At 41.9% G+C, this 22707-nt stretch overlaps 1 protein-coding gene across 1 annotated transcript in view; it reads right to left on the bottom strand.

Annotated features, from left to right (window-relative positions):
- EGFR (epidermal growth factor receptor) overlaps positions 1 to 22707 on the bottom strand; it is a 181316-nt gene that overhangs the window by 9280 nt on the left and 149329 nt on the right. Inside the window, exons 16-22 of the mRNA XM_063129290.1 lie at positions 17234 to 17269; positions 15336 to 15477; positions 12790 to 12912; positions 12344 to 12442; positions 6502 to 6687; positions 2233 to 2388; positions 592 to 667 (exon numbers count right to left, since the gene is read on the bottom strand). Of these exons, the coding sequence (XP_062985360.1) occupies positions 592 to 667; positions 2233 to 2388; positions 6502 to 6687; positions 12344 to 12442; positions 12790 to 12912; positions 15336 to 15477; positions 17234 to 17269 (818 nt within the window). The remainder of the gene's footprint in view (positions 1 to 591; positions 668 to 2232; positions 2389 to 6501; positions 6688 to 12343; positions 12443 to 12789; positions 12913 to 15335; positions 15478 to 17233; positions 17270 to 22707) is intronic.

The following is a 22707-nucleotide window of genomic DNA, read 5'->3' as shown; positions in this document are numbered from 1 at the left end:
ATCATAATGACTCATTCTGTGTATATTATGCATGTGTCTATCCCAAGGGGTTTGGACAAAGAGACAGCTGCGCCTAAGCTGTAACACTTCAGACTACAGATGGAGGCTCACATCACTGAAACAAAAAACAAAAAGCCCACTCCTCTGCATTTAAAACTATGTGTTTGGGAGAAGATTACAAGAGATTTTTTTTTTTAATATGAAGGTACATTTCATCATGTGAGCCTCTGCCCATAGTCTGAAGTGCTACAACCCAGCCAGGCTTACCGCCTCAGAGGATCACATCCTTTTTCTGGATCACTCTTCTTTTGAAGGATTGGAAAATGCAGTTGCAACAAACACCTGAGAAATCCTATTCCCCCCTTCCACACACAAACACATAAAGAGGTATTTGACTACATTGCTTGAGTGTACTGTTCAGTGTATTTATAATCATTTTATCTTCAGTTGATTTGCTACTCAAACTATTATTACAAAACTATAAAAAGGAGAAAGCTCTTTTAGGGGATTATAAAAGGAGAGAGTGAAAAATCATTGCAAAACAGCTCAATTGCCAACCCATGGTTAACACTGCATTTCTTTCAGACTTACCATAACTCCAGACATCACTTTGGTGGGTATAAATGCGGTGCAGAATAGACTCCAGAGCCATCCATTTAATAGGAACCTAGGAAGAGTTGCAATGCAGTTGCTGAAACTAACAGAAATCCTTGAGAAACACTTGAGAGGAGGGCCATGGTTTTAAAATTAGTAGTATATTTTATTTAAAGCATTTATTTTAAGTATTTTTATACCTGGGGAACTTGTCACCAATAAAACACTCTCTGCTTAACATATATTCTTGTTATTTATAACTACTTCTATTGACCATTTTAAAGTTGTTTTGTGATAGATGGCTTCCAGGATAGGTGGATGACATAGTACTATGCCAGCACTAAGTTTTCCAGTTTAAATTTCAATGCCCTGTTTTGTGTTCTTTCTTGGCTGAGGCAATAGATTTCTTCAGGGGCAGTTTTGGAATGGTTCAAAGACATTTGGGGCAGTAACGCATGAGATCTAATACGGTGAAGTTTAGAAGTAAGTAGCTACAGCAACAATCTCTATTTAAATAAAGCTATGAGCTGGTCTAGATGTTACTTTGACCTTCTTCAGACAAGCGTTTTATCGCACGCTCACGACTGGCCACTCACGGAACTTCATGAGTCATTTTGATGACTGCACATCTCCCACACCATTTCCCAGTTTTAGCGTTGTAAATTAATCCCCAGAAAAGATGATTTTAAAAAAATAAGACGGTGTTTGTCGGGGTTTCCTGCCATGTGCAGGAAAGTTGCGTTATAAAATGCCCACTAGAGGGCACTATTCCCATTGATCTGTATGGGACACGTGGTCTCTGCTCTCTTTCCCTGTGTAGTTTCAGCTCGTTCCCAATGTGGAAGAAAGCAGTAAGCAAGAGTGACGTTATGTGAAGGTAAGGAAATGCAATTTTCCCCATCTGAAGATGCTTTGTAACTGCACAATACCAGTGAGGATAAAAACTGATGTAAAGCTGAAGACCAAATCAAAAAAGACAGCTGCACCAATGGTAGGTTCCTGACTCATTTCGAGAAAACCTCTTTATCAAGGAGATCTCAAAAGTCTTAAACGCTGCTCAGGAGGATTCTCTTCCCTTTTCCTCTTCCAAGAAGATTCTTTGTTGGATGAAGAAAAGAATCACTTTTGTGATTCCCTTGATAAAGAGGTTTTCTTGAAACGTGTTGGGAATCTACCATTGGTGCAGCTGTTTTTTTTGGTTTGGTTACTTAATCTGCTCCCTATCCACTTCTTTGTATGAATTTGCACTGCACTGTAACATCTACAAGCATTCCCCATTTGATGTGGAAGTTACAAGTTTCCCTACTCCCACCAGTAAAACTGATGCAGAACAGGGACAGTAGAAACTCATACAAGGAAGTAGATCAGATGCGGATATGTTCACAGCTAGACCAGCCCCATATGGATTTGGGAATTCTTGCTTTAACCTTCCCCCCACTCCCCCACATAGAGAGACTACAGTAAGTACCGTATTTTCCGGCGTATAAGACGACTGGGCATATAAGACGACCCCCAACTTTTGAGAAGATTTTCCTGGGTTAAAAAGTAGTCTTATATGCCAGAAAATACAGTATGTATATGAAAGCATCCACTTCGTATCAAGGACACCGAGAGGTAGCAATCTATTATCTTCCTTACTTTTCCTCCTTCTGCATGGTACTCCTTCTCCTCTGCACCAAGCAATTTGGCCAATCCAAAGTCAGTGATCTTCACATGCTGAGGAGTCTTGACAAGGACATTCCTGGCAGCCAAATCACGGTGTACCAAGCGGCGTTCCTCCAAATAATTCATCCCCTACAGCATGTATGCAATGAACAATTAGAAAATCTTTTTTTTTCTTACCACCCAACACTTCTAACCACATTGCAAAGAATGTAAGATAAAGGATGATATCTTTATAGAATAAAAGGCCAATTCCAATAAAAATGATTCAATTTCAGCACAGTGGGAAATGGTTATATGGCAGGAGAATATGATTATATCCACATTATTTGAGTGTACATTGTTGCAAAGATCCCTCCAACTTCTATGAAAATAGGATTTCACCAGTAGATTTTGCATTTCATGGATTAGTCTATTTTCCTGCATGACCAATCTCACATGGAATCACTTGAACTCTGAAATGGTTGTGTTTGCTATATAAGGACTAAATCACATGATCACATTGGTGTGTTAAGGATATGGGTGAAGTGAATGACCATGCAGAGTTTAGTATGAAGGGAGGCTCCTGCAATTGCAATTCACAATTGTAATTGCTTCAGAGGTTTACAATCACTTCTGGCAGCCTTACAATAACCTAGTAGAGAATCATAGTGTTAAATTCTGGGTAAACAGAAAAACAAGCTTAGGAGTGTTTCTCCATGTGCTAAAGTTTGGACAGATCTACTCAGTCACCATTCTGAACATGGCAATTAAGATGTAAATTCATCTTACGTGGTCACAATATTATACAGACATATCACCAGACATGATCCAGACAGTTAGTCATGCTGTAGTCTCACTGACAGCAATAAGGCCTAAATCAGTCATTATTAACTTGTCTCATTGATTACAGTGGGGCTAAAGCACGACTCACTTAGTTTGAATGCAACCTTCTGTGTCCAGCCTCTTTCAATCCGACATCTCATAGAAAGAGAAGTGCAATCAAACGACACGTTAAGGTGCGTTCAGGCGATACGTTAGTCAACGGTGGACTATTTAAGAAACCATTGCTTAAATAGTCCCCCATCGACTTAACGTCTCATCTGTCGGGGAAAAACCATGCCACTGTTAATTATTTTCTAGAAATAACTAATGGAGATAACCAACTGTTTGCAGAGTTGATTACCTGCACAACTGTTGATTATCATGTCATGTGGTGGGCTCCGTGGATTATTTCCCATGCTTACAGAGTTGTGAGGCAAGAGTGGCAGAAACCTCTGCCACTCTTGCCCAGTGGGGCTCTATTGGCATGGGAAATAATCCTGTCCCAGGAAGTACTTGGGGAGCCGCCAACTGTCCAGTCCCTTGGTGAGGCAGCATGATCAGGGGCTCCCCATGCGTTTCCCAGGACAGGCACCTGCCATCCATGTGTGGCTGCTGCCGATCGCGGCGCCCCATGTGTTCACAGGGCCGTGCATGTCCCTTGCCCCTCACCCCACAATCCATCTGGAGACTGGCTGAAGGGGATGGAAGGAGCTCCTTCCATCCCCTTGTGTCAATCTCCAAATAGATCACTGGCGTGGGGGTGAAGGATGTCTCCTGTGGCTTGATGTGCAACGTCAAACTACAGGAGAAATCCATCCACTGATATCGGGGCGGGAGGCGCAAGGATCTGTCCTACCCCTGTGATGAGCAGGAGAGATGCTTACATGTCCCATCCCCATTAGCCACACAAGAAGGGCAGGGGATGCGCAAGCATCTCTCCTGCTCATCACAGCTGCAGGACAGAACCTTGCACTGGCGCACGCCCTTCCTTCCTCGTTGGGGCCGTCACAACAGGGAAGGGGGTGGCATTGCTATAGCCACCCCTTTCCCTGTTCCTATGGCATTGATGACGAAGGACGCATCGGTGCTGAGAAATGTCATGCCCTGTCAGGGATTCAGGCGATGTGGGGGCTGATGCATCCTTCGCTGGCAGATGGATCTTGTCCCCTGACATGCGAGGAGACCGTTCTGCATCTTGTTGTTTCTGCGGCACACACATGCATGGAGGAACATGTGCCATGCCCATTGCAGAATCAACAAACTGTGGAACGGTCGCCTTGCGTGTCAAGGACGAGATCCATCCACTGGCAAAGAACATACTGGTGCCTGTGTCACCTTTCCCTTCGGGAACCTGCAATGCCATTCAATGGGGCAGCCATGGGAGGGGGAGAGATGAATAATCAACAGAGCATGAACACTCCATGCATGACTACTTCCGTGTCACCCAAGTGTGGCACACAAATAGTTATCTGCGGAGTGGACTATTCACACTCTGCTGACGAAAGTGTCATCCAAATGCACCCTTAGTGTAGCAGAGAGAGTACAAACTGTTGCTGTTAGTGGGAAACACTGCATTTTGGGGCTGAGTGGGAGCTGTGCATGCACATTGGGTAATATTCAATTGTGCATGCGTTATTGTTATCTCAGCCATTTGTTAACAGTGCAAAGATGGAGATTATGGGTAGTATCGAATGCCACCCTGATGTGAACAGCCCAGGCATGCGAGCAGTGGCACGCACAGACCCTACCACTGGTGGCCAGGATGATGCACTTCTGGGGGGAAATGCCATAACGGGCACAAATGCTGCCCCTTCTGGAAATGAGCATTTCCGCAAGCTGCAGCCCTTCCCCCTGGAAGTGCTACATTGTGGCCACTATTAACAATTGGCTAAGACAGCATTCGCACAACAGTGCACTTCATTCCATTTGAAAGGAATAAATGGCCAACAGTGAAAACAATATCAGTGCTATTCTACTAATTGGATGTCTTTTTGCTTGTAGTTACTATTAGTACACCAATGCTAATAACTATAACCAGAGTATTTACACAGACATGAAACTATGGTGGAGTTTGTATTCAATCATGAAAGAGTTATAATCACTAACTGTTTCATTTTCAATATACAAGAACAGGGGGAGGGAAATCTAGTGTGTGAATACAACCACCAAATATTTTTGTGCGTATTTTTGCTAATGTGATGATGATGATGGAGCTTTGGGAAAATGTTTTTCTCCCAAATGTTCACCTCCGTTCTTTCTCCATTAACCTTGGATCAACATCACAGCATCTACTAAAGAGTTTCAGATGAACTCCCACAATGTGCAAAGGGCTTCCAATGTTGCCAAACAAATTATCCCAGCAAACTGGCAAAAGGCCACTATCAAAGCCGCTTTCATTAAATAAATGTAGTTTTAATGAGCTGCGATTCTCAAACAAATGGAGTCAACAACCACAATGCAATTCTATTAACGGTAACCTCATCTGTCGAGGCCGCACATAGTTCCTATTTATTAAATCCAGCTATTTTCCTGTGTTTGAGAACATATTTTTAATATGTTCTCAACCCTACAATATCCCTGGAATGATGTGTATTTACAAATATTTTCATTTGATTTAATTCTAGAAGTATAGTAGAAGTTATTTAAAATATCAATAATTTATACACAGCTAGGTATCAAACATATCGGAAGAAACTGTGTGCATGATGCATTTTAATAATGACACAGTTGGACTTTCTTTGCCTCAAGAGTAGTCCCATTCAAATCAGTTGTTGCTGACTCGCCATGAAGAGGATACTTTCTGTAAGAATCAGAGGCCAAACACTTTCTTATGAACTTCCCATAGTACACTGATACCCCTACTCAAAGTTCATTTTTTTTAAGTTAGGAAGTTTATGATCTGCCTCCTGAGACACTTTAGTGCTGAGAAACATTCTGTGTTTCAGATAATTGAAGATAACGTCCATGAGACAGAAGAAAAAAATTACTATTTCAAAGCCACAGAAAGCAAAAAAGAAAAGAAAAGAAATAAAGAATGAACTGCATGGCATAGTACCTTTGGGACCTGGTTTCCTGTTTGTGAGTTAGTAAAAATGAGAAGATTTGCTATGTTTTTTCTAGATAAGCAGTGTTGGCTTTTATCAACGAGAGAATTTCAACGCCACTTACCTAATGTGGGTTTTAATTTAAAAACAATAAGTATGCAGCACTACCCCCATGTTCTATAGCAAGATATTTTAAAATCTCATCTGAGTTCTCAAGCAATTTGCAGTGTGGTATGGAGGGCCCAAAAATTCAGACATTTTGGTGGGCATCACCATGCCTTTGTGTACGCTTCGGCCAACTCTAAATTGTGGCCCACGTTAGATAGACAAGGCTGAGGGTCAGTTCCATAACACTGGTTATTGTCAAACAACTAGATGGAATTTCCTGTTAATTTACCTTTGCAATCTGCACACACCAATTGAGAAGATACTGCGATCCAATGTTATCCTTGTGCTCTCGGATATAGTCAAGAAGGCAGCCATAAGGCATAAGCTGGGTGACGAGCTGAACAGTGGATGTGAGGCAAATTCCCAGCAAACGGCACACATGGGGGTTGTCAACACTCGCCATCACATATGCTTCCTAATCAGGAGAGAAAAGAAACAAAAACAGATTGGAAGATGTTAATTTTGGGGGGATGTAAGAAATGGGGTTGTTAATCAGACTCTTCAGACAACTGGCTGGGTGGAAGCAGACTCCCCCACCCTCCTCCCCATGGCAGCCCTTCCATCCCTCTTAAAATACTACAGAGGACTGCCTCTCCCGCCTCCCCGCCCTGGCTGAATGGGATAAGCTGTGGTGCAGGGGGAAGGGTGGAAATTGGGCAGAGGTACCTTCTGTGAGCAGGAGGTGCCTCCACCCAATTTTGGGGGATTGCTCCTTTCCCCCAGCCCCACAGTCTAACGGCATCTAAGCCATTTTGAGTGTCTTACCAGGCTGAACGGCAAGCTATAAATTAAAAATAAAGCAGCATAATTGTAACAGAGCAGGACATTTCATTTATTACATTTTTTTCCACCCCATAGCTGAAAATCTCTGGGTGGTTTACAAAACTTAAAAACCATTAAAAAAAAATTATACAAAAAAAAAACACATTTACATAAAACACCTGCAACATATATCTGAAAACAATTTGCCAAACATCAGCCAAGACGATCCAAGAACTAATTAAGGCTCAATGTATGCTGCCAAATGCCTGGGAGAAGAGGACAGTTTTAACCTGTCACCAAAAAGATAACAGTGTCGGTGCCAGGCGAGATTCGTCAGGAAGATCATTCAATAACTCTCTCTTGTTGCTGGCCTCTGAGCTTCCCTCGGAGGAGTTACCTGGAGGAGGGCCTAAGATGCTGAGCTTAGTGTATGGGTCAGTTCATGCTGGGAGAGGCGTTCCATCACGTATTGCAGCCCCTAGCTATGTAAGGCTTTAAATGACAAAATCAGCTCCTTGAATTTGGCTCACAAATATATAGGCAGCCAGTGCAAATTGACCAAAATTGGTCTTATATGTACTGATTCCCCCCTTCTGATTCCCCCTTATCAATCCATGTTTTTCTAAGCAGTGTTTTCTTCAACTAATAGCTCTGACGATTTTTTAAAAATGTATTTATTATATTTATACATCACCTTTCTGCCAATTCACTCAAGGTAGTTTGTTTGTTTATTTATTTATTTCTATACCACCCGATAGTCAAAGCTCTCTGGGTGGTTTACAGCTTAAGATATTTATTTATTTATTTATTTATTTATTACATTTTTATACCGCCCAATAGCCGATTGGCTACAATCTAATAAGACATGACACAAATGGAAAAAGCAGGGGAGGGGTTGAAAATATGCAAATTCACAGGCCAACTCTTATACAGTATTACATAATGGTTGCTTAGAATGCCTGCTAATGGAGACAATTTTGGGAGAAACCAAAATGACAGCTGGTCCCAGACAAGCCGACAGAGGGGGCCTCACCATCTCACCCTTTTCTCTGATGTAGTCAGCTGAAATATTATAGGAAAGAAATATTTTAAAGAATAGACCAGGGTGTGTATGGGAAATAAGGAATATATAAAAAAGGAATGGCATGTGGGCATGCATGTAAATGTACTGTATTTATATTATAAATTTATATATAAATAGCTCCTTAAGAAGTAATTTCTTAGAAAGATTGTATTCTAATTCAGCTGGAATAAACTGCAGTATCGTAATGGTAAAGCAAGTCTACTTCTTCCTGTTATGACAGATACATATTTTATTAATTTTCTAGCTAAGTCAATATTCCCCAAACTTCACCCTTAAATACTGCCAAACTGGGAATTTGATTGTATGGACTGTGTGCCGTATGTTGGCCACACAGAATACGGAGCTGTTCCAACATTTGACAGAGGCTATTAAATTTGATACTGCAAAGCGAAGCAGCCATCAACTCCTTGAAGAAAGAATAATGAAGCCATTGTGCGGTCATATGTTCGTTAAACGTTTTGAGAAATTACAGCAGGGCTTTTGTTTTTAAACTTTATCTTGGAAATCTCTGAGGTATGCCATGACCTGCTTCAAGTATGCTTGGTATTTGGCAGCAAATCTCCTGAATTAGCTCTTAGCCTAATAAAGCCATTAGGAGCAGTGGTTGGAAAATGAACTGGATTAGATGACTGTTAATATTTGAAGTGCGCAAAAATTCTAAAACAGCAGAGCTAATGAGAGATCCTGCTGCTCTATGCAACAGTGGAAAAGCAAGAGTGAATACTGACCCTCCTTTATGACAGAACCGGTACACATAGAGACACAACGTTAAGAGGTGGGATTAGGCCCCATTAACAGGATTTAGGACCCGACATTAGGGATATCACTGTGGACTGCATCCACAAGCAGCCAGGGTCATACTGCAGTCAGTCTACATGATCCAGAACGCAGGAGAGGTTGTGTGGAGAAAAATAAACCTGGCCGTGCACAAACCTGATGGGAACAGCTTAGCAGCTGCATGCCTTAAGGGCCACTGACTTGCTGACTTCCAGACAAAAGTACACAACAACTATTCAGATCTTTATCAGAGGCCCTGCTCAGGCTGCACCCAACCTTGGAAGTGAGGTGTGTTTCACAAAAGTCGGGGCTTTCTTGGTAGGAACTGCTTAATTCTGGAACATCTTCTCTTCACCCATTCTGGGCCTTCCTCAATGGTTTTAGGCGCCAGTTTAAAATGCTGCTTTTTATTCAAGCTTTCAATGGAGTCTAGGATCTTTTAAAGTATTTTATTACTGGGTCTGATGTCTTTTAAGCTTTTGATGTATGTCGGCACTGTTCCATTTTTTACTATTTTTATGACATTTTGCTTTTGTTCTTTTTATTGCTGTTTTGGTTTTACTTCTTGTAAGGATTTTTAAATTTTGTTGTATACTGCCTCAGGAATGACGATTGAGAAGCAGGATATAAATATTTTAACTAAATGTCAAATGTGTGAAGTAGTTCCAAGTCTCCATGCCCCCCCCCCTTATTCTACTGGTTACTTTAAGGTCAACATTATGCTGTAATGTCATCTACTAGTTCACAATGGTATGAGCCAGAAGAAAGAAAATATCAGAGTGTTTATGAAATATTCAGGATCTTTGCCTCTCTACATTTTGGTCTATAACCCAGTGGTTACAAACTGAGTCTATTTGCTAGTGTGATCTAATTTGCACAAAATATTCTTAAGAGCTCATTTCCTAAACTCAGTCATCTGATGACGGAGCTTCCGGATGAGTGGTGACAAGGACAGTTCTATGTGAGGCAGTGCAGCAGCAACACACCCAGCCATCTGTTTGCTAGAGTACTAACAACAGCCTAGACCAATGGTTACTACACCATTATTATTATTATTATTATTATTATTATTATTATTATTATTATGTATATAGCGCCATCAATTTTCATGGTGCCGTACAGAACAAAATAAAACAGAATACAAAACACCCTGCCCTATGGCATACATTCTAAAATCACAGTAACAAACAAACAGGGAGGGGAAAGGCCAACCAGCATGGGGGACAATAAAACAAATAATAAAAACTAGTATCGTCACACTACGGATTATAAGCTTTTGAGAAAAGAAACGTTTTCAAGTAAGATTTAAAAACTGAGATCGACGTCGCGGTTCGCAGATGCGGTGGAAGACAATTCCAGGCATAGGGGGCAGCGAGCGAAAACGGGCGAAGATGAGCGAGAGAAGGAGAAACTCTTGGGCGAGTGAGAGACATAGTGTTATGAGAGTGAAGGGTGCGAGCAGGACAGTAAGGTGAAATAAGAAACGAGATATAGGGAGGAGCCAGACCATGACAAGCTTTAAAAGTCAAAAGGAGAAACTTGTATTGAATTCTGTAGGAGATAGGGAGCCAGTGAAGGGATTTTAGAAGCGGGGTGACGTGATCAAAATGACGAGCCAGAAAAATAATCTTAGCCGCAGAATGATGAATGGAAACCAATGGGGAAAGACGAGAAGAAGGAAGACCAGTCAACAGATTACAATAATCCAAGCGGGAAATAACCAAGGCATGAATGAGAGTCTTGGCGGAAGAGACCGATAAGAATGGGCGAATTCTAGAGATGTTATACAAGAAGAAACAACAAGACTTAGCTACAGCTTCAATATGGGAGGAAAAAGAAAGTGAAGAGTTAAAAATAAAACCAAGAGCTTCCTCAACAGGGTAGAGTATAACGTTATTAACAGTGATAGAAAATGAGAGAAGAGGAGAGGGTTTAGGAGGAAAAACTAGTAGTTCTGTTTTTGCCATGTTTAGTTTCACACGACGCCGAAGCATCCAGGCTGAGACATCGGTGAGACAGGCTGAGATATGATCCTGAACATCAGAAGACAAATCAGGAGATGAAAGGTATAGTTGGGTATTATCGGCGTACAGATGGTATTGAGGACCATGAGAATGAATAAGATTACCCAAAGGTAACATATAAAGAGAAAACAACAACGGGCCAAGCAACAGCCCTGTGGAACCCTGGCTGAAAGGGGAAAGGAAGCAGATGAGAGGCCATTAGCCAACACGTTAAACGACCAGCCTGATAAATAAGAGACGAACCAGTCATAGACTGAATCTTGAAAACCAAGGTTGCAGAGGGAGTCCAACAGAAGATCGTGATCGACCGTATCAAAGGCCGCGGCAAAGTCCTTTCCCTTAACATATTTCATAATTATTTTGGCCTTACCTATAGAGAAATATGGCTGAATCATATATGCTGCATTATAGCAACTGCTGAAAGCTATTATATAACACCAATATTTCAAAAGATCTCACAATGTGCATTTGATTTTGTTTTAAATATTAAGAAAATTTAAAAGGTAGTAGGATTGGGTCGTATCCAATGTAATGATAGTAGAAAAATTCAAGAGGTGGCCTAAATTGCTCTGCTGCTGTACATTTGGGTGACCTGTGGCTGCTCTCCATCCAGCCCAGGAAGCCCCACTGCATAGTTTCAGGCCATGGGTTCAGATGCTGCTCTGTGATGTAGCCTGGATTGTGAGGTTCTGCTATGGTCCAGTTTTTAGCAAGGGTTAGGTTAGGGCAGGTTCCTCAGAAAGCAAGATGGGAAGACATCAGCACCACAGGTTGTGTGTGTGTGTGTGTGTGTGTGTAGTCCCTGATCTGCCAACATATGCATTCCTTGAGTCAAAAAGAATGCCCAACCCTGCACTAGTGATTGAGCAAGCAGTAGTGGAACAAGTAGTGCAACTACGTGCACAACTGGAATCAAAGTACTGGAATTGTAAATATGAAAACAGGGTTTTCACAAGCAGTAGAAGCTTTGTGCTAGTGGAATGACATATGGCATACAATCCATTGTACCTTTCTCACATTTCTAATGAAGTTAAAAAAACCCTCTTATCTCCACACCCAGTTTTGAAAGAAATAACCTCTTATCTCCATATCCAATTTTATCCAGGTTAAGGATTTATTTTCTTTGAGCTGAAATTTCCAGGTGATCCAAAGGAAAATTGTCTAGTATTTATAGACTAAAAAGACTAAACATTTTGTTGAAAAAAGTAAAGATCTCTCCCCTCAAAAGAAATAAAAATCAGTTCGAGGATGTGTATATTTTGAGAATAGGAATTGTAGTCATATCAGCAGAACTACTAAAATAATTTCAGGATAATTATGTAAACGTATCCCATTTTACAACAATGCATTTATATTTGTATGCTATAAAACCCCAATAGCCAATATTTCAATGCATCAAAATATAAAATGAAAATGAAACTCACATCAAGAATTTCTTTGTTGGCTTTGGGAGATGTGGCCTCTCTCAATTCCTTAATAGCCACAGGAATTTTAACTCCTTCCCCTTCTGGAATCCAGACCCCCTGTAAAAAAAGAAAAACCCAAAGGGATACGTTTAACACAGAAATAAAGTGCAAAGTTTGCATATAAAGTATATGGAGCCTTCAGAAAGAATGTGAATGAACCAACCAACAAACAGGCAATCTGCCAAGATAAGTATATATCACATAGTTTCTGGAAATGATGAGTGGAATTTGAACTTTATAAGCATAGATTTTTTTAAAAAACTAAAAACTTGAGAATTCAACTGTGCAGCAGCCTGATTCCATGCATGTTTACTTGGAACTAAATGCCACTGACTTCAGTGGGATTTACTCCCAAGCGTATGCACAAAGGATTGCATCTATGTATGAAAAGGTGGTCACATTACCTTAAAGACAGTGCCAAAAGCTCCAGAGCCAAGAACTTTGAGCTTTTTAAATTCTGTTTCCTTTAGAATCCTTAAAAGTGCTTGGTTCGGTGCCTCCCCGCTGGGCGTCAAGGGCTCAACAAGCTATTGAATACCAAAAGAACATGGCTTAAGAAGACATGTTTCCTTTTTAAATACAAGACAGTTTTACGATTACCTTTTTGAGAAAGACAAAACAGGTGACGCAGATTATCTGTGCTCTACTGTTCAGGTTACTTTGACAAAACATTGCAAAACAAAACTGAGTCAAGCCTACCTATTTGCAATGCTACGTAACATAGCAGAACAAGATCTTTGGAAAGACTCTGAATTCACTTTACAGAGAAAAGGGAACAACTTATAAAGCACATTTCATCTGATCCTCCCGGATCAAATTCCAAGAACAATGAGTGCACATACAATGTTGATAAGGAAAAGTATCTACACTAGGCACTATGTTAAGATCAATGCAAGCGGCATGATGGCCCTGAACTCAGCCAACATAAGAAAACACTTGGCTGAGTCTCAGCCAATTTACCTTGGCTGAGACATGAATGCCATCTGTGGCATGTTTCCCACAAGCAGCATGGACAGCATGAGTTTATGGCACTCTTTTATGCCTCTTTGGGTTTTATGGTGCTACTTGCTCCCCAGCGTAAGCAGACTAGAGACAAAACTATTGCAAAGCATGAGGAGCTCCTATTATAGCTCATATTGTGGACTTTTCTTACTGCACACTAGTTAAACAGGTAAGCCATCACTTGTCGAAAAACAGATGTACTCTTTTCATGGCCTACCCAGATGAATTTTAAACCAAGAATTTTAAGATGTCTTGATTGTTTTTTGATATTGTATTGTTTTTATATGCTCTTTTAATTAATTTTATGCATTTGATTTATATTGCATTGTGGTACTATTGTTGTTCCCTGCCTCAATCAAAAGGCAGAGGCGAGTAAGAAAGATGATGATGATGATGATGATGATGATGATGATGATGGTGTGGATTGTAAGTTCTCCTTATCCCAAGCATAAAGTGCACCTATGCAGAGGATTAAAAACTAGACATATCATGCAAAGGTGCAGAACTTCAGGCCCGGTGGTCAAATCTAACCCATCTGGGGTCCCAAAGTGGCCCCCGGAGTTCCCCAGATGGCCACACCCCTTTCCCCTGCCCCTACCCTATTTCCCCCAACTGCTGATTGTTTGGTGGTTTTCTGACTTCTTCTTTTTTTGCAGTTGTTCGACATTCTAAAAGTTGAAATTCCTCTTAGTTACTGGCAGTAAGAGCTTTAAGAGGCAATATGTTGAGTATTTTGGCCCCTCCACTTTTGCCTTGAGACCCACCCACCACTGGAATGTGGCCCTGAGAGCTTCTCCTAAATGAAATTAGGAGAATTACAGGCTGAAAGGGGTTCTGCATTCCTGACATACAAAGTATCCCGGTTAATCGTTTTACTTCCCTGGCTGCTTATACAGGATTTTTATTAATCACGTAATCCCCATTCATGAGTAATGTGGTATATGTAGACTCGTAAAGACATCTTTGAACAAGACTAAACTATATAGTTGTTAGCCCTGGTGCACTTTAGATCTCGCAGTGAAGCCTTGTGAGTTCCAATTCAAAGTCAACATTGTGATGGCTACTCCAAATTAAATGAGTGGGGGGGGATGATGGAACATCATTCCTATAGGATGGCTGTGTTACTGTGCTAGGACAGAATAGCTCCCCCCACCATTTTAAAGGCTTAGTAATGTGTGCAGAAAAGGGGAGTGTTTGGTCTGGAGAAAGGGGACTCAGGCCGTGCCACTTTAGGCTGCTGCTCCCCTATCCCCCCAAAAACTGCCAGCGTACATAGAAGGATTTGGCCCATCCATTTCCCCAATATGTTGCTCTCCTAAGCAGTTCTTTTTCCATGGGGGAGCACTTGAATATGCATTTCAAACAAATCCCACCTCTGGAGACTTAAGTGGCTTAGTCAAGAAAATCTACGAAGGAACACAGGAAATTCCCTTATACTGAGTCAGACCATTGATCTGTCTTGAGTTTTTCCTGCCCTACCTGGAGGCGCTGTGAATCAAACCTGTAACCTTCGACATGCAAAACGTGTGTTCTGACACTGAACTCCATCCCGTTCCCCTAAACCGTTTGCTTTTGCTACTTCACAAGAGGTAACACTAGTTAGCCTTAAGCAATCTGCTCTGTATGTCGGCTGAGAGCTGGCACAACATTGAGGGTGCAGTTGTATTCCTCATCATCAATAGGATCATGGGACTTTTAATATCACATTTCATATCACAATGGTCTTGGCAAGCATGGCAAGCATACTTAGAAATAGTAGAAAAATGTGGAATCTCCCCAAACAGATGTGCTTCCTTGAGGGAAGACACCTGGATTCCATCGAAGAAGTACAGAATAACTGCATCTTTGTTCTGGTATCACCGATAATATGGAAAGGCCCCAGGAGGCTGGCATGCTTTGTTTGAGTCAGTCCCAGCCAGTACATTTCAGAATCACTTTCTGTACCTACCTCTCTTTCTTGTAGCAGTCTGCGCAAAGTGCGCTTCCTAACAATGCGACGCCTACGCAGATAGAGACCAATACCCAGTGCTATCACAACTACGCCGAGGATGCTTCCAACAACGCCAGCTGCAATGGATGCGACTTTAGAGCTAGAGGACAAAACAGCAGGAAATATCATTGAGCCTGTATTAGAGAGATGAAGCCGGCTCACCATCTACTGAGCATTCAGTGATAGTTTTGCTTTTAAAGAGACAAAACAGAACTAGGTTATTCTTCTGCAAATGAGAGCAAAACCTGCCCTCAACTGTGACACGAGGGGCCCACATTGGAGGGAGGGGTTGCACAAAGTGTCTTGGTGCACAGAGGATGAACTGCATCCCCCACTCTGTCTATCATAATGAATGGTCAGTCATAGCTAGTAAGAGAAATACCAAGCAATGTTGGTTTAATCTAAGATAATAGGTTTATGTACATTATAATATGCAGTAATGACTTGGGAGAAATAAGAGATCCTAACCCTTCCCCTGCAAATCCTTCCCAACATTTTTTTTAATTCCCCCCCCCCCCCAGCTGGGCTCTAATTCTGAGACGGGAAGAAACCTGGTTCTAGGAAATATGGCCTGGAGGAGACATTTGTAGGAAATAATTTACAAGCACAGGAAGTGTTACGCAATTTATTGCCCACACTCTGATCCTAATTCTAGAAATCTCTCCTTCAATCCCTCCATTCACATTAACCAATACACAAGGCATTGATCTGGTTTGCATCATGACAGCCCATGGGTCAAATAACCACTTCCACTTTTACTCAGCAATCAATGAGCAACTATATCGTAGTTTGTTTAGCATTGTCTAGAGGTGAAACAACCCAGCTGTTAACTCATAGCCTGTTGTTAGGTTAAGCGCTAGATTTTTAATCTCCATCTTTGGAGCTACAAGGCATCAAGGCATGCGTGATGCTCTAAACAACATATAAAAATAAAATATCAAATTCTGCTTGTCATGACGGCTAACCCTTTGGAGCACTATGTTGTACTATTCAAGTAAATCAGTTTCAGCATCCACTCATTGCTAAAAGTTAAGCTTGATTAACAACAAAATCAGTAACAGCACACTCCTATAGATGCCTACTCAGAAATAAGTCCCATTGAATTCAATGGGGCTTTGATATTGGATTTCAGCTGAAGTCTGACAAATAAAAGAAGAGAGAAACAAGGGGATACAGAATTTCTGCTTAGGACTCCGGGTGTGTGTGCATTTGTGTGTCACATAATTAAATGATGTACACACACCCTGTATACAGAAAACTAGAAATCATGGAGAATTCTAGCCTATCCTTCTACCTGACTTGACTAGCATTGTAAACCAACAGGTTTTCGTTTTGGTATGGAGGAGCATTCAGCGGTGAGCTCTCAACTGCAGTCTGAAGCACAGTTTGCCAAAAATAAAAAGGAGAAAAACAAATGTATTAAATAATGGCTTGAATCCAATGGTGCAAGGCAGGTGAGCATCAAGATGAATACAAAAAGGGGAGAGTAGTCTCAGGATGCTATAAACAAATTTATTGGAAAAAAGCCTGATGCGTTTCAGACTCTTGCTTTTTATTAGGCCTTCTTCAGGGGATTGTAAGAATGTTTGCAGAAATTATTTATGACAGATTGTCTTGCTATAAACACTGGCAACTCCAGTGTTTATAGCAACCAGTGTAACCCCAAGTCTTCTTCAGCAGGTTGGGGGAATCTCCATAGCAGATTGGCGGATGCATGGAGGGCTGCAGGGTGAAGGAGAGACCTGGAAAGTCTGCTTGCCTGATGGGGGATTTGAAACAAAGTGTACACACACCAAAAAAAACCCACGTACATGTTATGTTATGCTTACTGTAAACATATAATTAGCAATACTTACCCACTAGGACAACCTTCAAGTCCTGGCCCTTTGCATCTGTAAAAAGAAAAAACAAAATAAAACAGAATGAATTAGATTACAGCTAGATATGTCGTCAACTGACATTTTAACTTTTGTCTCTCTGAACACCAATAATTTGTTTGCTTGCTAAAGAAATAAACGGCTTGGGAAAATATCAGGAGCCTTGGATGAGGTGCCTTTGCCCAGAGGGCAGGGTACGCTGTATGTTCCACGGAAGTAGCTGCCGCAGACTTGAGTGTCTAACCATATTGGGAAGAGAGCCTGCCAGAACACTATTCAAGTCCATTGTTCAAGTCCTGCACAGAACTTTCAACTACCCACCCCCCGTTCCAAGTACAAGTTCAGTGGCTTATTCACCAACTTCAAAAAGCCTGTTCATCCTGACCACACAAAGCAACCTATCACAAAGAGATAACTGTTTGCTGGCCTACATGAAAGGAAGCAGCAATCTTGCTGTGAGTGGACAAAACGTTCACTCTTAACATTCTTGGAAACCGAAAGGTAAATGGTTGAAAAGCTCTTGGGATGGGGAAATCTCTCAGTAACAGACCTCCGGCTATTCAGTGCAGCTGTGCGCACCCTATACAATAGTACACTTCTGTGTTTGAAGGAAAAGCATTGACCTCAATGACTTGACTTGTGACTTTGGACTAATATTCAGGAACAGAGATTTCATCACTGAACACTATTGAGCAGCAATATTCTACATTATCCAGCAGTAATATTTTAGGAGTCGCTGTTCTAATGAAGCTCTGCTTCTTCTCCTATTGCGATTATATACAAACTACCACCACAAACCATTCCCAAATCCGTTATTTCAAGAATGGTATTAAGTTGCAGCTAAGGTACTTTGGAAAGCTAGCACTCTCGGGGAGAATGGCCAAGCTTTCTCCCTGGCATTAGCTTTCTACATGCAAGGAGTTCTTCTCATGGCGATGCACCAAACATGGATTCTCTGACTGATGGCTGCAGTAGTACAGTTTCCACAACAACAGAACCACGGGTATGCCTGTGCTTGCCAAGACTTAGGAACTGTTTATGTGAATTCATTTACAAAGGACTTTGCCTTTCGTCCACCTATCTCATGTGGAATTTTATGGCAACACTCTGCAGAAGTAACCTATGTTTTAAGGAATAAAAAAAATCACCACTGACATTCTGGAATGGTTACCCGTGCTCCTTCAACTAATCTAAAATAAGAAATGTGGACATAATTGAGTCTTGTTACTGCCAGACTTTGAAATGCATCTCTTTGCTCTCTGTTTACTGTAAAAGTTAAGCCAGCATGCACATCCCTGAAACTATGCAATTAATGTGCTGTCATCATTGACACAGGTTTTCATCAGCCCATACATAAATAGTAATTAACTTTGGACAGACACAGCTGGTTAGGGTCAATTTTCCATCACAATTTTACAAGTTTTTTTTTTTTTTTATCAGCCTATTTCCAATTTAACTACTACAGCCAGATTAGATTTATGGCCTCATATGCAAGATTTATAATGCAATTCTATGCATGTCTACTCAGAAGTAAGTTCTACTGAGTGCAATGGGAGTTACTCCCAGGTAAGTGGATATAAGATTGCAGCTTCAGAAGATGACAGTTCAGGATCCTTTACAGATCATAAATGAAATGGGAAGTCATGGGCTTGGCAAAAAGAAAAGTGTCTCTGGTTGGACCTCCTCTTGACTTAGAATTCTAGATAGCAAAAACAATTCCATCTCAGAGAAGCGGGGGGTTGCAAGCTTATTTCCACAAACTCTATATTTAAAGTCCTTAGAATGTAGACAACAACAGCTAAATTTGTTCAGACAGTCTATCCAAGATGGAGGCAGAGGTCTGCTTCTCATCTTATACATTTGCTGTTGCTACCTAAGGAGAAAAAATAATAAATATTTTACATTTATGTAGTGTTTTGTCTCAGTGATCCTTTCAACAACTGTATTAGGCAAATTACTATCATCCCAATTTTACAAATGGGGATGAGTGGAACTGAGGCTATTGTAATTTTAAAGTGTCATTTATTTACTATATGTTTTTTATACTGACTCCAATTACATTCCCAGGGTGGTTTACAAAAAGAATAGAACAATTAAAATGTGAATTGCCTAAGGCAAACCCTAGCAGTTGTCTTCACGCTGGGTTGGTGCCGTCTCCCTCTTAAACCCTGAGCTTTCCGACTCTTGGGGTGGAGTCAGGTAATCCCGACACCGAGGAGGGAGCGCGGGGCTTCTGGGAGGCCATCCGGGTACTGGAGCTTGACCCTGCCCTCTTCCTGGTAGAAGGTGACCAATTGCTGGTCGCCTTCCACCAGGCACCGCCCCCGGATTGGACCCGGAGTGATGTCAGAAGCTCCGTATTGACATTGCTCTGGTTGAAAAAGTTGGGGTAAACCCCTGACTTTTTCAGACTGCAGCATCGCAGGAAAAGCCTGTGGTGGCTGCAAAGCTGTGACTGCATCATGTAACTGATGCAGAGCAGACCCACAGCCACCGTGGGGCTTTCTCCACAGACAGACAGTGACTTCACAGCAGGAGAGATTTCAACTAGCAACTTCCTGATTCACAGTTTCTTCACTTAGCCACTATGCCACACAACCTCTCAACCCCTTAGATAATTTACATTAAAGAAACCAAACCACGTCATATCATATTACACGATTTCAAATCTCACTGGACAGACAACTCCAGAGGTTTGGGAGGAAACCTTTAACACCCACCCACATCATCATCATCATCCGTATCCCGCCTTTTGCCCAATGCTGGGCCTCAAGGCGGATTTACAAAATTAAAACATATACAGTTAAAACCTATAAATAGAAATATACAAAAGTTTAAAAATATAATTAAACATGCTTCAATATTAAAACATTTAAAATACATAACAATTTTAAGAGTCCTATGCATAGATGGAGGTCCAGACTATTCACCAAAGGCCTTTTGGAACAACAAAAGTTTTTGCCTGCCCCCAAAAGCACATCATGGAGGGAGCCAGTTTAGTTTCCCTGGGAAGGGAGTTCCAGAGCCCTGGCGCAGTCACCAAAAAGGCCCTCCCACCAGGTGTGCCTGTGATGGTGGTGGAACGAAGAGAAGGGCCTCCCCTGAAGATCTCAAAGCATGGGTAGGCTCATAAGTGAGAATACAGTCTTTCAGATAACCTGGACCCAAGCCGTATAGGGCTTTATAGGTCATAAAGCCTATAAAGCCCAGAAACAGACTGGAAGCCAGTGGAGCTGTTGTAACAGGGGAATTGTATACTCCTTGTAACCAGCCCCAGTCAACACTCTTGCTGCAGCTCTTTGAACCAGCTGGAGTTTCTGAACTGCCTTTAAAGGCAGCCCCACATAGAGTGCATTACGGTAATCCAATCAGGATGTAACTAAGACAGGTGTCACTGTGGCCAGATCAGACATCTCTAGAAATGGGTGCAGCTGGTGCACTTGCTTTAACTGTGCAAATGCAGTCCTGGCCACCTGGAGGGGGTGTACTTCTAGATTCAGCTCTGAGTCAGGCATCCAGGCTCAGGGCTGAATCCAGAAGTACATCCCTTGTGGACCTGTGACTTCAGGGGGAGTGTAACCCCATCCAGCACAAGTTGAATTCATATTCCCTTATCTGCCTTTCGAATGACCAGGAGCACCTCTGCCTTGTCTGGATTAAGCTTTTACTCTTCCAGTCAATTACTGCCAACAGACACTGGTTTAGCACCAAAACAGCTTCCTTGGAATTTGGTGGAAAGGAGTACTAGAGTTGGGTGTCATCAGCGTGCTGGTGGCACCGCACCCCAAAACTCCAGACAACCTCTCCCAACGGTTTCATGTATATGTTAAATATCATGGGGGACAAAACACGGCCCTGGGCGACTCCATATGTCAATGGGCAAGGAGTCAAACAGAAGTCCCCCAGAATCACCTTATGGGGCTGCCCCTCCAGGAAGGAATGGATCCACTGTAAAACAGTGCCTCCAAGTCCCATCCAAGCAAGGCGGCCAAGAAGGATGCCAAGGTCAATGGTATCAAACAACTTAGGACAGAGTATTAAGCTATCTTAGCCCCATTCAGGTATTATTTAACCTAGTTAAGTTCAATGTGGAGACAGGGCCATATGGAGGAGCCCTGTCCCTGATGTCATGTGTGCTGAGTAGTTGTGCTGTCTGTGTTAGCTGGGTTCATAGTTGCATGGATGCAGGGGTGGAGCTACCTGGCACGTGTCACAGCCCCAGCCCAGCCCCACTTGTGTGTTAAACTAATTAGGTTAAATAATGCCTGAATGGGGCACTTTTCAGACATTATTCTTGAAAACCATATCCACTCTTGAATATACACAGCTCAAATAAGTAACATTGGCCCGCCAACCTGCTGAACTTTTGCAAGTCCCCATATGACTTACTCATGTAGTTTGTTTATGCATATTTGCAGGCAAAGAAATGACTCACAGGAGTCATCTCATGTCTAAAAGTAGTAAGACAGGAATGTGAAGTCTAAACTGTACTTAAGCCTACAATCCTAAACACACTTACTTGAGAGTAACTGCTATTGAACATAGTGGGGCTTACCTCTGAGTAAGTGACTTCAGAAATTTTCATCTGTACACATAAGTTAGCATATGCAAATGTCATGCCAATTTGTGTCCCCTTTTTCAGGGATGCCTAAGTGGCCATCCTATTGCCGTCATATGGTTGTACTAGTTTGCCAACAATGGGACTGGAGAGAGCCTTGTGTCCCTTCCCTGCCTGACTTGTTACTTTGCCACTGTATTAGGAGCAGAGGAAGAACTGGGTCGATGTATAAGTGGACAGCTACATTATTAATCTGTGGGCACTTTATACGCGAAGATTTTATATTGGAAAATTGTAGCCTGACAATTTGAAGGGCACCAGGCCAGAAAAGGATGATCTAAGAGGCTATAGAATTTAAATCTAGGTATAGCCTATATGTGTGAGAGGGTGGTGGCTTCTGTGATCACATACTAGACTATAAAGGAAAGGAAAGGAACCTCTCGTGCAAGCACGTGAGTCATTGCTGACTCCTAGAGGGACGCCTGCTGTCGCTGACGTTTTCTTGGCAGACTTCGTAACGGGGTGGTTTGCCATTGCCTTCCCCAGTCGCAGTTACCTTTTCCCCAGCTAGCTGGGTACTCATTTTACCGACCTCGGAAGGATGGAAGGCTGAGTCGACCTGAGCCGGCTGCTTGAGAACCAGCTTCCGCTGGGATCAAACTCAGGCCGTGGGGAGAGTTTTGGCTGCAGTAACTGCCGCTTACCACTCTGCGCCACACGAGGCTACACTATAAGCTGCTGTTTTATTCTGGATGAAAAGTGGCAATCATCATCATCATCAGGCATAAACTGAGACATTTGTTGTATAGGTATCTCCTAAAACAGAATGGATGCCCCTTACGTGAAATAATCATTTTTGTGTACCCCCATTTTAAAGGTCTGATAGGGCAACCTT

This window comes from Elgaria multicarinata, chromosome 1 (genome assembly GCF_023053635.1).
Source record: "Elgaria multicarinata webbii isolate HBS135686 ecotype San Diego chromosome 1, rElgMul1.1.pri, whole genome shotgun sequence".
NCBI lineage: Eukaryota > Metazoa > Chordata > Lepidosauria > Squamata > Anguidae > Elgaria > Elgaria multicarinata.
Note: the sequence above shows the minus strand (reverse complement) of the source record. Positions and strands in the feature narration are given on the sequence as shown.